The following is a 13,033-nucleotide window of genomic DNA, read 5'->3' on the forward strand; positions in this document are numbered from 1 at the left end:
CGAAAATTTGATTCGGTTATGTTAGGCCAAGGGTATTTTAGGAGTTCCTATGATTGTTGCATCTATTTCAAGCATATCACTTCTAGTATTTCCATATATTTACTGTTCTATGTAGTTGACATGCTTATAGCAAGTCAATCCACTCAAGAAATTCAGCTTCTCAAGGATAAATTGAGGGAATAATTTGAAATGAAAGAGCTAGGGGAAGCTAGAAAAATTCTAGGAATGGAAATTTTAAGAGATAAGCTCCATAGGAAGATATATCTTTCTTAAAAATCCTACTTAGAAAAGCTTCTAGTTAGATTTGGCATGGCTGAAGCCAAGGCAGTCAGTCTGCCTTTTGCTGCTCATTTCAAGTTATCCTCAGACTAGTCTCCTAAAATTGAGGAAGAGAAAAGGGAAATGGACCATATTCCATACTCTAGTGCTGTAGGCAACATCATGTATAGCATGGTGTGTACTCTTCCTGATTTGGCTCATGGAATGAGTATCATCAGCAGATTTATGGCAAATCCAGGGAAATCTCACTGGATGGCAGTGAAATGGATGTTTAGATATATTAAAGGATCTATAAGAAATGCTTTAACCTATGGTGGAGCTAAGTTAGGAGATGAAGCTAGCATCCTAGGATTCTCGGATGCCGACCTAGACAAGAGAAGATCCACAACAGGCTATGTTTTTTAGTTGTGGAATTCTACAATTAGTTGGAAGTTAGGCTTGCAACATGTGGTAGCTTTGTCCACCACCGAGGCTGAATACATAGCTGTAGCTAATGCTATAAAAGAAGCTATGCGACTTAAGGGTCTAGTTAGTGAGCTCCTAGGGGTAGATGTCAAGGCAAATCTGATGTGTGATAGTCAAAGTGCTATACATTTGTCTAAAAATCAAGCCCATCATGAAAGGACTAAGCATATAGATGTAAGACATCATTTCATAAGGCAAATTGTTGAAGATAAAACTGTTTTTCTAACCAAGATTGCAGGTGAAGACAATGTAGCAGATATGTTTACAAAACCAATTCCTACAGCTAAGCTGAGACACTGCATGAGGATCCTTCAGATAGATCCAAGAGGGCAGTGACAATGCTACGCAGTGGAAGTCATTTCAAAGTTGAAGATGAAGCCTAATCGAAGTACAAATGGGTGGAGAATTTGTTGTGTCATTTGTATTAGATTAGATTAAATGTAAACATGTATCTTTGTATTGCTGCATAATTCTTTTCTGCTTTATCGTTAGATTAAATTTCTCTTCTAGAAGGTTTGTTTCTAGAAGGTGGCAGCTGTCTCTTAGATTAGTTAAATCAGTTAAGCAGTTGGTCAGTTAGTTTTTTTTTTTATTCTTGCTTGTTATCCACACCCCTATTGCCCAATAATAGGGGCTGTGGGAAAGGAGTTTTAGCGAGAGGTTTTAGTGCGCGTATGTGTGAAGTATAGCTTCCGGTTTTCTGTCTTGATTTCGGGATTGAGTGCGAGAGGTAGGGAGTGGCTGGTTTGTAGCTTGTATTCCCTAGCATCTCTATAGCTTTCAGTGTATATGGGTAGGAGGGGATTCAGTTCTCGTTATAATCATCCCTTGGATGTTTCAAGATAGTGGATTATATTGGTGCCTAGCAGTCTGGATGTAGGTCTTGGATTTCAAGATCGAACCAGGATAAATCTTTGAGTGTTTCTTGCTCTGTGTGTGTGTTTCTGTTTGTGCGTTTTTCTATCAGTGTGTTCTTGGGTTTGATAGTGAGCTAGTTGAGTTGAGAAAATACGTGGAGAGCTTTGAGTTTCTCTAACACATAATTTTTTAAATATTTTTTTTTTATTTTTTGGTGGGCCGAGCTGCGAGCCACATATCGCTGGCCCGGCACGACCCGCATTTTGCTAGGCGGCTCGGCCCGTCTGCTACAGTATCGGGCAGGGTCGGGCTGTGAGGCGGGCTGCCCGGGCCGGCCCATTTGCCATCTCTACTTGGTGGGTGTTTGGACACTGAATGTAGGGTTGCAACAATTGCAATCCGAACTAGAATATATCGCTTGTCTCTTCTTGTGGTTTGGTTGTTTCTTTCTTTGGTTTTCATTCCTTTAATTATGTTCTTTCAATTTTAGTCTTTTATTTTTGTTGTTTGGTTTGATTTCGGGTGAGGAGTGTGAGAGATTGGCAATTGTAAACATTGTTTGAGTTATCAAAAGAGCTCCTAATCATAACATAGTTTCTCAAGTTGTGTTGAATTAGACCTATTTTTGTATAGGTCTCTAGCTTTTGTAGAGAAAGTTGCAAAGTTCGCACCACCATCGTCAAAACCTTCTGATGCCATAGCCATAACCCTTTTTTGGCCTTTACCCAATTGCTTTGTTGGTTGAATACCTTGAAACCCCAAATGACCTTGATTGCCCAACCTATATTTTGTCATTAAACCCACTCGTATATCCCTTTAGCCAATGTAGCCAAACCCTTAGCTAAATTGCAAAATCTTTGACCTTTGAGTTTTCTTTGACCCAATAAGCTTGTAACCCAAGCCCCTTAGTTGATTTTGTTTATGCCTAATTTCTTCTTGACCCCATACCTTCGCCATCACTTCATGTTCAAATTTGCTTGTACAATTTCTACTTGAACACCTGATTGATATTTGTTTATTAGGTACTTAGTGAATTTTGTTTTGAGTCTATTTTAATTTTCTAAGAGAAATAGAGAGAGACCTAAACCCCCCCCCCCCCCAAAAAAAAAAAAAAAAAAAAAATGTCATTGACATTATCATGATCATTTACTTTAGATTTCATTCTTCTGGTATTGTGCATTATAGTAGATTTATTGTTTGGATTCAAGTTGTAATTTAAGTCTTCTTGGCATTCCTTATTTTACATCACCTATTTTGCGTAGCATGTATCACCTACTTTGATTTACCATTGCCCAAATAAAAAAAAGCATAGTTCCTCCCTTGCAACCCGCAAAATATTCAATTCTTGTAAACTACTGTAGATGTTCTTGAAATTCAAATGAATAATCTTGAGGGTATTATGGGACTACATTTTGTTATGTTGGTGCATGTGTGACATTTCATTATGTTGGCACAACTTGGCCAACAATTGGGTGTACAACCTATAACGGGTGATTTAGTTGGGTCTCCCTATTTTAGTGAGTCTCTTCATGGTATTCAAGTACTTGATCCTTGGAGAGTATTTTGGAGAAAAGGACGAGGTAGAAAATGATTTTGAAATAAACATGTCAATACAGTGAGGTGTGTGTTGACTGAGACTATTAATAGTAATGAATGGAATGAGCTTCCTTATGACTTGCCACTTATGAGAGACATTAATATCCCGTTGATTGAGTTAAATAGGCAAGTCAATGAACTTTATGTTAATGGTTTTGTTTGTCATGGCCTTAGCCCTTATGTTATACTTGCCCCCTTAACCCCCAAGACTGATGAATCTGGAAGAAGTGTGTGTGGATGATAAGGCCATTGATAAAACCACCATCAAATACATGTTTCTCAATTCAAGCTTCAAGGATATGTTGGGTATGTCAATACATTTGCTTCCTATTTGTAAAATAATTGATGCTTAGCTCATTGCTAAGTTGTTCTTTTAAGAGGTTGTTAAAATTGTGTAGATTACCATCTTCTATCGTGTGTAAGAGGGATGCCAAGTTTCTAGTATTTTTGGAGGACCATAGAAATTATGTGGGACTAGTTTGAAATTCATTTTTGCTTTCCATCTCTAATTGATAGCCAAACTAGGTTGTTGATTGTAGTCTAAGTTGCACTGAATTTGGAACGAGAAATGGTTACGATATGGAACAGAAACGGGGAAACAATATTTTTCAAAAAAGTAGGAAACAAAAACGCTAGAGAAATGCATAAATAAAAAAAATATGGGCCTTTTTGTAAATATAATTTTTAATATAGAAAATTAAAAAAATTAGTTATTCAATCTAAAATTAAATTAACATAAATTTCATAATATATTCAAACAAATATAAACATAAGCTCTATCATCCATGAACCATGACTTAATAATTAAAAACAAACAATAAATTTAAAAAAATAAAATAATCAAACATAACATGGTTAGAGATGGAAAAATTCCGTCTCTAACCTCTTTGTGGATAGAAATGTAATTCTATCTCTAACCTCTTCGTGGATCGAAATGTATTTCCAAACCGGAAACACGTTTATGATATTTTCCTAATATTACAAAATGGCCCCAAAATACTTTTTTGATATTACTTTGCGTTTCAGTACAGGAAATGTTTCGAAAATACTGAAACGGTACCCTGAGACGTTTCCGTGCATCATAGATTGTAGTTTGGGATTTCTGCTTAGGTGTCTCGTAGGAGAGAAGCCTAGTAATTGAGATTTGATCTTGCCAATCATTGAATTTGCTTATAGTAGCTTCGCTAACCAATCCAGTGGTAAAAATCTTTTTGAGATTGCTTGTGGCTATTCCTCTTGCACTGTTGTTACCTTTTGCCCTTATCCCTTGAAGCTCAACTTTTCGAGCCTATTGAAAATTTTGCCAAACACATTTATGATTTACGTGTTGAGATTTGGTGTAAAATTGTAATGAGTAATGTTGATTATAAGCTTGTTGCTGATGTGCATTGACTTTGAGTATGTCATGGTTTGCATTCGATGTAAGCATGCCCCCAAACATAATTTGTAAACTTAGACCTAATGCTTATTTAGTTGGTAATATGAATTTTAGTCTTGTTTCCAATGCTTATTTGACATGCTAGTCATCAAGTCCCTCATTTTCCTCACCTTCCACAACAAAGGGATGTGATGGATGTCGTGCTCAATGATGAGATTGTGGCTTCCTCCCATAGTGGTCGTTGTAGATTCCTAATCAATTGGAATGATTGTGTAGATGATGTTACTTGGATTACCAAGGAAGTTTTTTGAGACTTTGTTCCACAGCTCTTATATTGATACTTGTGGTGTAACTCATTGGAGCTGACTTCTTTTCAATCCATGATGGAGTGCATAGAAGCAAATTGATGTAGAACCCAAATGAAGACGAGAACAAATTCGAGGAAACTTAATAAAAAAACTCAACTCAGTATCTTGATATCAATTCAATAATCAAAAGCTACTCTTAATTACATTAAAAAACAATTGTATTTAGGCAACAATAGGCATAATCTTATTCTATTTGGTATTTTAATAAAACACTTTAATTATGATTCTAATAAAACCTAATAGCTAAAGAATTGACCATGAGGTAAACAAAAGAAATTAGGAAATAAACAAAAGAAATAAAAGAAATAATACTAATTTCTATACTTTTGTGTATAGTAATATTTCCCAAAATATTTGTTTCCGTACCCTCTATTGTTTTCCTCTAGCTAAAAAGAACTTGACTTCAATAAGTTGGATTGCAAATACCACTCTTAAGAGCTCAAGATCTAAGATTAGAAAATCTTCCTTGGTAATCCAAGTAGCATCTGAATTTGGATGATTTTTCACTTGATGAAAAATTTGCCATAACCTCCGTGAGATGAAGCCACGATCTCATCATCAAATGCAACGTCAATCACACCACTTTGCTAAGAAAGGTGCGAGAAACAAGGGATTTAGTGATCTGTTGGTATGCTAAATTGCTAATAGTTAAAATAGAAGGCTCAAAAGTGTCCTCATAAGGTGAGAAATCTTGCATGTTGAAAGCATGGCTAATATTCAAGAAATGGTGTAAAGAAGTATTATATCCAAGTTTAGGAATGATGGAAAATGGCTCACGAGATTGAGCATGCAATTTCTTGGAGGAATGTTTAGGGAAATGCTTAGGTTGGATATGGACCATGTATAGTCACCTTTTTTAAATTCCCCAATTCTATGATGCACATCGACAAGAAGTTTTTAATCAACATTACTCATTGCAATTTTATCTCAACATGCAAATCATGGATGTCTTGGGCAAAGGTTTCTATTGCTTCCAAAATTTGGGCTTTATGGGGTAAGGTCACTAGGTTAATAGGGGTTCAAGGGAAATAACTATGAACAATCTCAAAATGACTTTTACTATAATACTAATTAACAATTATTATAGGCAAATTTGGCAATTTGTAAGATCAAATCCTAATTACTAGGATTCTCTCCTACAAGACACCTAAGAAAATCTTTGAAACTATGATTAACAACTTTAATTTGCCCATTGGTCAGGGGTTTGAAAGCAAAAATGAATTTCAAACTAGTCCCAAATAATTTCCATAGTGTCTTTTAGAAATAACAAACAAACTAAAATGGAGAGATTGAATTTATCACCTCCTACAGTTTACTTACCTAGTTGTTTAAGGACTTGTGCCAACTAATCCAAAAGTGGCCCCACAATACTCTAGAGCTTGGTCATTTTGGTTTTTAATATCCTCGAGTTTGTTCACTTTGGCTTCATTGATTTTATGGAATTTCATATAGAATCTACATCTATAGGTGCAGTGGAGAAATTTTGGTCGTGTTTGTTTGGAGTAAGTAAAAAATAGGTGATATTGGGAAGGAAAAATAAAGGACATGCAAAAAATAAGGAATGTTGAGAAGACTCAAGTTGCAACTTGAATGCAAACAATAAACCTCTGAGTGTATCCCGTCCCATGGGCATGGTTAAAGCACAAGGAGGATAATAGGAGCATCGAAGGTTCGAATCCTTGTGGTGTCTTGGATGGTAGAATTATTGTTGCAAGGCAACAGTAAGGTTAGAAAGCAAATCACCCACGTGGAGGCAGGGTTATGGTGCGCTGTGTCACCCCTCTGGGGCTCCCGTCCGCACGACATAAAGGTGGGGTCTGTGAGGAGGGGAGTCGTTTCTGAAAGTCCAACTTTAAGTGTGTATAGATTGTGACCGTATCTGAATCTACTTGGAGCATTAATTAGGGGGGAAGATTGCTTTCTCTCAGGAATAGTCGAGCAAAGCTTGAACACCTAGGTCATCCAAAAAAAAAAAAAACCTACTATGATGCACAATAATAGAACTTTGAAATCTAAATAAAATGAGAATGTCAATAACAAAAAAATATGCTCAAGTTGTAAGTAGTAACAAATAGAGTAAGTATTTTTTTTGTGGGCATGTCTCTATCTCTCTCTTAGCTATGAAGGAAAATAAAAATGGACGTAAAGCAAATCTTATTAATTTTAGCTAATAAGCAAATATAAGCACAATGGAATTGAGTTTGGGTTTCTTGTGGGTTGGGCTAATGAAATGGGAAAAGGGGCTTCATATATGGTAAAATGTGAGGCTAATTGGGTTTTATGGGTCAGTAATCAACTTGGATTATCAAATTTGTTTGTTGGTTCAATTGGGTGTGGGTTTGCAAGTGGTAAAGGGTTTGGGTTGGATATCGAGTAAGGGTTGGTTTGCAATCAGGTAAAGGCCAAAAGGTCATATAAACAAGAGAGAAAACTAGGTTTACTAGCAAGGGGAAAGGGATTGAGAGGATGCAACAACAATGGTTTTAGATGATTTGTAGTGTTGACGAGTTGTGGTCACTTCCCTGAAAGAGGTGAGCTTGGCTTTGAGAGAGGTTTTCTATGAAGGAGAATGCCTTCGAGCTTGGTTCCCATGGCTGATACTGGTTCAAGGAGCTTTGATGAAGGTGAACAGTGATGATGATGGACTTGAAGAGGTTTTGGTGATGCAAATAGCAACTTTAGAGGGAAATTAGTGAAGGGCCTTGACTAACCTACTAGGTGATTATTGAAAATGATTGACAATGATCTTTAGAAGGTTCTCTGGAGGCTTCAACAGTTTTGATGAAGGCCTTTACTCAAAGCGAGAGCTTCGACAAGAATGTTGCAAGGCTCCAAAGTGTTAGGTGGGGTTCTGACAAGGACATGAGGCATTAACGAGGCTTTTTGATGATATGGTAGTGAGTCTAGTGACTTTCTGGTTTTTGGTGAGCTTGATTGTGACTCCAGTGGCCACCAAAGGTCTTCACAAGGGTGGATCGAGGGTGCATTGATGGCTTTGGTACAGTTGATGGTTATGTGATTAAGGAATGTTGAAGATGATTGGATTGGCTTTGTTATAACAATGAACAATGAATGGTTGCACAAAATCTAAGGCAGAAGCTTCCAAAAATTTGTGCAGTTGACGTGGTGTACTGGTGGTAGAAGGTTGCAGAAGTTTCTTTTAGTTCTGGAACTGGAAGATCTTAGAAGAGAAGGGAAGGAAGGAAGGAGGAGGAGAAACTGAGAAGAGGAAGGAGATCATCATTGGAGATTATATATTCAAAAATAAATAATCAAAATTTAAGCAATCCTTGCAGGTTTGAGGTACTTACATCCTCGCATAACCTTACCAATGTGGGATCAAATTAAAGAAAAAAACAAAATCAAAACATAGCATTCCTAATCCTCTAAATTTACTAAATATATAAAATTCTGGAGTAACTAGAATTCTTAATCTTTTTTTTTTTTGGCTGAGGAGAACTCTTTGTCTTTGTTAATTAAGAACAAGCTTTAATGGTTATGTTGTTTTTGCATGCTATGGTTAAATATCTGTGACTTAATAGTCTATAAACTAGAACTTGTGTAATGAGCCTTCTATAAATAAAAAGTGGTTATGTGGTCTTTATGAGGTTTGACTAGGGGTGAGCACAATTTGAGTAAAACTGATTTTTTGAACCGAATTAATGAATTTTAGTTAATTTGGTTCATTCTTTTTGGTAATTCTGTGTTGTTCGGTTTTATTTTAAAAAAAAATTGGTTTTTGACAAAAAAAGTTCAGTTAATGACCGAAATAACCAAAATTATATTGATTTATTAAAATGTCCGTAAAAGTTGGATTATTTACAAAATTTCCATTCGACATAAATACACCTGTTTCCCAATTTCCCCATTCTTCTTGTGTTTCTCACATAACCCTAGCCACCTTTCAAAGCAAGGGGTTCGCAAAGATAGGAGATTGGATTGATAACAACAAGCCAGGTCCAATTGAAAGAAGAAAATGAAAGGACTGATAGAGAGAGAGAGCATGGCGATGCACAAACTGGTGACTGGTGGCTCAGCTTGTGCTGTTCCTGGGTCCTCTTCTTCATCTAACCCTCTCAGCACCTTGGATAATGCTTTGATTGGTTCTTCCAAAAACCAGGTCAAAATTTTCATCTATTTATGTGTAAACAGATAATTGCAGTTGGAAAATCATCAAAGGAATGTTCAATTATTGTAGATGACCCTTTGTCTGTTTTTGTTACTTGACCTAGTTGTGGCTCTTTTTTTTTTTTTACTTGAGAAATAATGTTATTGGAGTAATTGTCTGATGATTTTTTCTTGACTAACTGCTTTAAAGTGTGAAATTAAAGGAAATTGTACTTCCAAATTGGGAATATCTGAAACCCTTATCCTTGATTTCTTTCAAATAAAAAATTCGAGTTCATTAATTTCTTTCCTTTATTCCTTTCCTTCTTTTTTCTTTTGTTTCTCTTTTTTTCCTTAATGTTTCTATTCTATATACAAATTCAAGTTCAGAATGTAGAGAAACTGTGATCCAGAAGCTGCGTTTTCTTTTTTCTGCATCTGAAATTTTCTCCAGTAGCAGTGTTTGAAATATATGTACTTGGTTGAAGGGACCAAAATATTGAATGTGATCATGTTATTATTGTTCGTGTGTGTTGGGAGCAAATGTTGAATAGGATCAGCTATTTGTTATCAGGAAGCAAGATATTTTTCTTCAGTAGCTACTTGTTATTCCATTTCATCCTAATCTGCTTCTGGTTTTGGTGGATTATCTGAAGGTGACAAGCAGTGCATGCATGATCAAACAAGCATAATGGCTTGGATTTGCAAATTTTAATTGGACTTCTTCATTTAGCTTTTGGACTCTGTTTGTTATTTTCAGATTTGTAAATCCTGAAATTGTCTTCAATTCTATTATATTAGAAGTGACTCTATAATGTCGGAGTGACTCCTATTGAAGATAAGATGTGTGAGACACAATTAATATGGTTTGATTATATGAGAAGAAAATCAATAGAGGCTCTTGTGAGGAGAGTGGGTAGAATGGGACAAGTATTTAGCAAGAGAGGTAGAGAAAGGCCAAAGAGAACTTGGTGGGAGACACTTAGGTTTGATATTAATTTTATGGACCTTACAGAAGATGAGGCCATAAATAGAAATGAATGTATAATTCATGTAGTTGATCCCAAATAGTGGGGTAAAAGGCTTGGTACTTTGTCATTGTTTTTTCTGTTATATTAAATAAAATTTGGTTATTCTGGTATATTTCTGACATTTTGGCTAATATGGTTAATTTGGTTTTTTGAAAAATTTGGTTTGGTTCTATTGCATTGTAAATAATCCGGTTACCAAACCACCCAATAACTGGCCAGAAAAACTAATTGCTCACTCTTTAGGTTTGAAAGTTCATAAACCGCCAAAAGTAAAGGAAAAGAAGACCTTACAAAAAAAGATGATTTTTTGCTGAGGATGAACATCTGATCATACCATCCCCGTAAGCCTTTTAACAGGTTCAGAAATTTTAGTGAATCTATCTTCACAAGGCATAGATAACCTGCTTAGTTCTTGTATGCCAATACAGCTATGCTTCTAAAACTAAATGCTAAGTAGTTGACTAACAAAATGATCCAAGTAAAGCCCAGGACAATACATGTAGACCCAACAATATGAATCAAAGAAGGCCTATGGCTTACTATTTTAGCCTGCATCCCTTTCTCTTTGGTTTGAGGGAGGAGGCATTGTTGAACCTTGAAGTATCACAGGGTTTAAAGGAAACTGAATTAGCAGCATAAATACTTGAAGAAATCTTAGAATATGGCTTCATGACAATTGAACTGACTATCTATTTTGGGGTCTGATAACCTAGTATGTTCCAGATCAAAGCTATATATCCACTTTGTTGCTGCCATAGATCACCAAAATACCTCCCTAGCTTGAACAGACATGACTAGAATTATTTAAGAAGACACCAGTTACATGCTTCAAAGGTAAATTTGATGTTTTACGCGGCTTAGACTTGCAAAGGCATTTAGGATTTTGTAGCATATTCTTATGCTTTGCTCTGGTTTTGTACTGTTAAATGTTCAAAAAGATCTTAGATTTTGTTTATCCTTCTGCTTTTTTGTCTGTTTATTCAGGTAGAGAAAGAAGCCAGGTGGTCCTTGGAAGTAGGTACAGATGTTTTGAGAAGCAGAAACCTGGATGCCCAAAAGGGTATGGGAATGATCTCATTTATTGTGCAAAATACTCCTGCCATACATTGTTGTTGGGAGGGACTTTGAAACTAAAACTGACATGACATTTTGATGTTTTAGAAGCTCACAATGGACATCAAGATGGAAATGCAGATGTATCTAGACAGCCACAGAGATATGAGGATCGAAGTAGTAAAGTGAGAGCAATTGATAAGTCAGAAAGCCTTATTGATATAGATGATGCTGAGGTATACAAGATGTTTCAACAATTCAATAAAATGCTTTTTCTTATGGTCTGACCCTGCGCCACTTAATTCGTAAGAAACAATGATCTTTTTTAAAGTGTGAAGAGAAAAAAAAGTACTTTCCCTCTATTTATGCCTTTTCTAATATTTTCAGGTTTGTCATGAAGTCTCCTTGAAAATGATTTTTGTTTTTGGTTGCTTTTTCTTTTTTCCGGTGATTTTGTTTCCCCTTCATATTTTTATCCACAGGGGAACTTATTTTTATCATGGGTGTTATGCTTTCTATAGAAGTTTGTTAAACTCTGAAAATTTCCTAATAATTTACTAGGAAACAAAGAAAATTCAGACCTGTTAATCTTAAGTTATTCCATTGCTTCTACCTTCAGTTTACCTCCAGAATTCTACATTTCTAACCAAGTATTAAAATTCCACTCTGTTATGTTGTTTCCTGTATTGTGGAAACTGAAATAATTTTAGAATATTTGAAGACATTTAACAAGTACAAGAAAAAAATGATGAAAAGTTGGATAGATATCAAAGTAATTTGGAGTAAAACTAAAGCCTATAATGTTTATTAAACTCATTAAAAGGCTGCCCCTAATCTGCAAGGCTCCCTGCTATAAAAGGGTTGAGGGAAATTTGTTTGTGTAAGCAACCTAACTCAAATATATGACTTCCCACTCACAGATGAGCCACCTTACCTTTGCTAGTATTGCTACCAATGCTCACTCTCCAGTAAACTCAATTATTAAACAATTAAATGTTTTTATATGTATACATCATCTCCTGTAAAGGTTGCAGGTACGTAATGTGAAAGCATGTGATGTGCAAACTAAGAATCGTCAAATTAATACTAATCAAGTGAATGCTATCATTGACAAGTGTGTTTAATTAAAGTTGTACAGAAGCATTCAACCAAGTAAGGCAAAAACAAATTAAAGAAGCATTAACAACATTAAAAAGTAAATGGTTATATCGCATCTATCATGTACCAAATGCTTTGGCAGAAAATTTGATTTCTTATCTTTTAATAAGATTAGGTTCATATTCTGCTCCTCTACTTTCTCACATTCCAACTTTTGTTTTTTATTATTCTCTCAGCAGAAGGCACAACTAGAAATAGCTCGTTAGATATAGGCTTGGGGCAGCCCATGGTTTCTGGATGTTTAATAATTTTCCTTGAGTTTCTTAGGTGCTGCTGGAAACATTGGAATTCAGATTTCCACAAATATTGTTTGCAGGTTCCCTAGGAAAGATAACCTTTTCTGCTGTTTCTGTATGCTTCTCGTGTGCTTCCAGCTTTATTCTGTTTGGTTACATTACATAAAAATACCAACATTTTAGTGTGTTTTTCCAATTTTAGAATGACTTAATTTTTTCAATAGCCATACTCAACTTTATTATTTGTTTCAAAAGCATAATGCCATTTGCTTCCGTGTACTCTTACCGTTAAGCAGTGATGTGGACTGCACAGGTGGCATCATTTTGATTACAGAGATTGTACATGTCATCTCCTTAACTTTTGACCGAGTCTTCACATCCCCTCCCACCTCCGGCAACACTCTACCTTCTCCACTGCTGTTGCCAACTAATCCTTTGCCAGCTTCCACAATACCGTTGACTAGTCTATTGGCAGAAACAACACTCTTTCTAGCAAACAAATTG

General features: G+C 35.7%; 1 protein-coding gene across 6 annotated transcripts in view; it reads left to right on the plus strand.

Moving 5' to 3' along the window:
* LOC127807847 (uncharacterized) overlaps positions 1 to 13,033 on the plus strand; it is a 35,608-nt gene that overhangs the window by 6,079 nt on the left and 16,496 nt on the right. For 2 of the 6 annotated variants that reach the window (XM_052346006.1, XM_052346001.1), the window contains exons 2-4: positions 8,859 to 9,064; positions 11,067 to 11,142; positions 11,244 to 11,371. In XM_052346006.1, coding sequence (XP_052201966.1) covers positions 8,921 to 9,064; positions 11,067 to 11,142; positions 11,244 to 11,371 — 348 coding nt within the window. In that variant the 5' untranslated portion in view covers positions 8,859 to 8,920. Of the gene's footprint in view, positions 1 to 8,854; positions 9,065 to 11,066; positions 11,143 to 11,243; positions 11,372 to 13,033 lie in introns of all 6 variants that reach the window. The other 4 variants (XM_052346002.1, XM_052346003.1, XM_052346004.1 and 1 more) reach the window with 4 other exon arrangements.

Source organism: Diospyros lotus, chromosome 8 (genome assembly GCF_014633365.1).
Source record: "Diospyros lotus cultivar Yz01 chromosome 8, ASM1463336v1, whole genome shotgun sequence".
NCBI classification, from domain to species: domain Eukaryota; kingdom Viridiplantae; phylum Streptophyta; class Magnoliopsida; order Ericales; family Ebenaceae; genus Diospyros; species Diospyros lotus.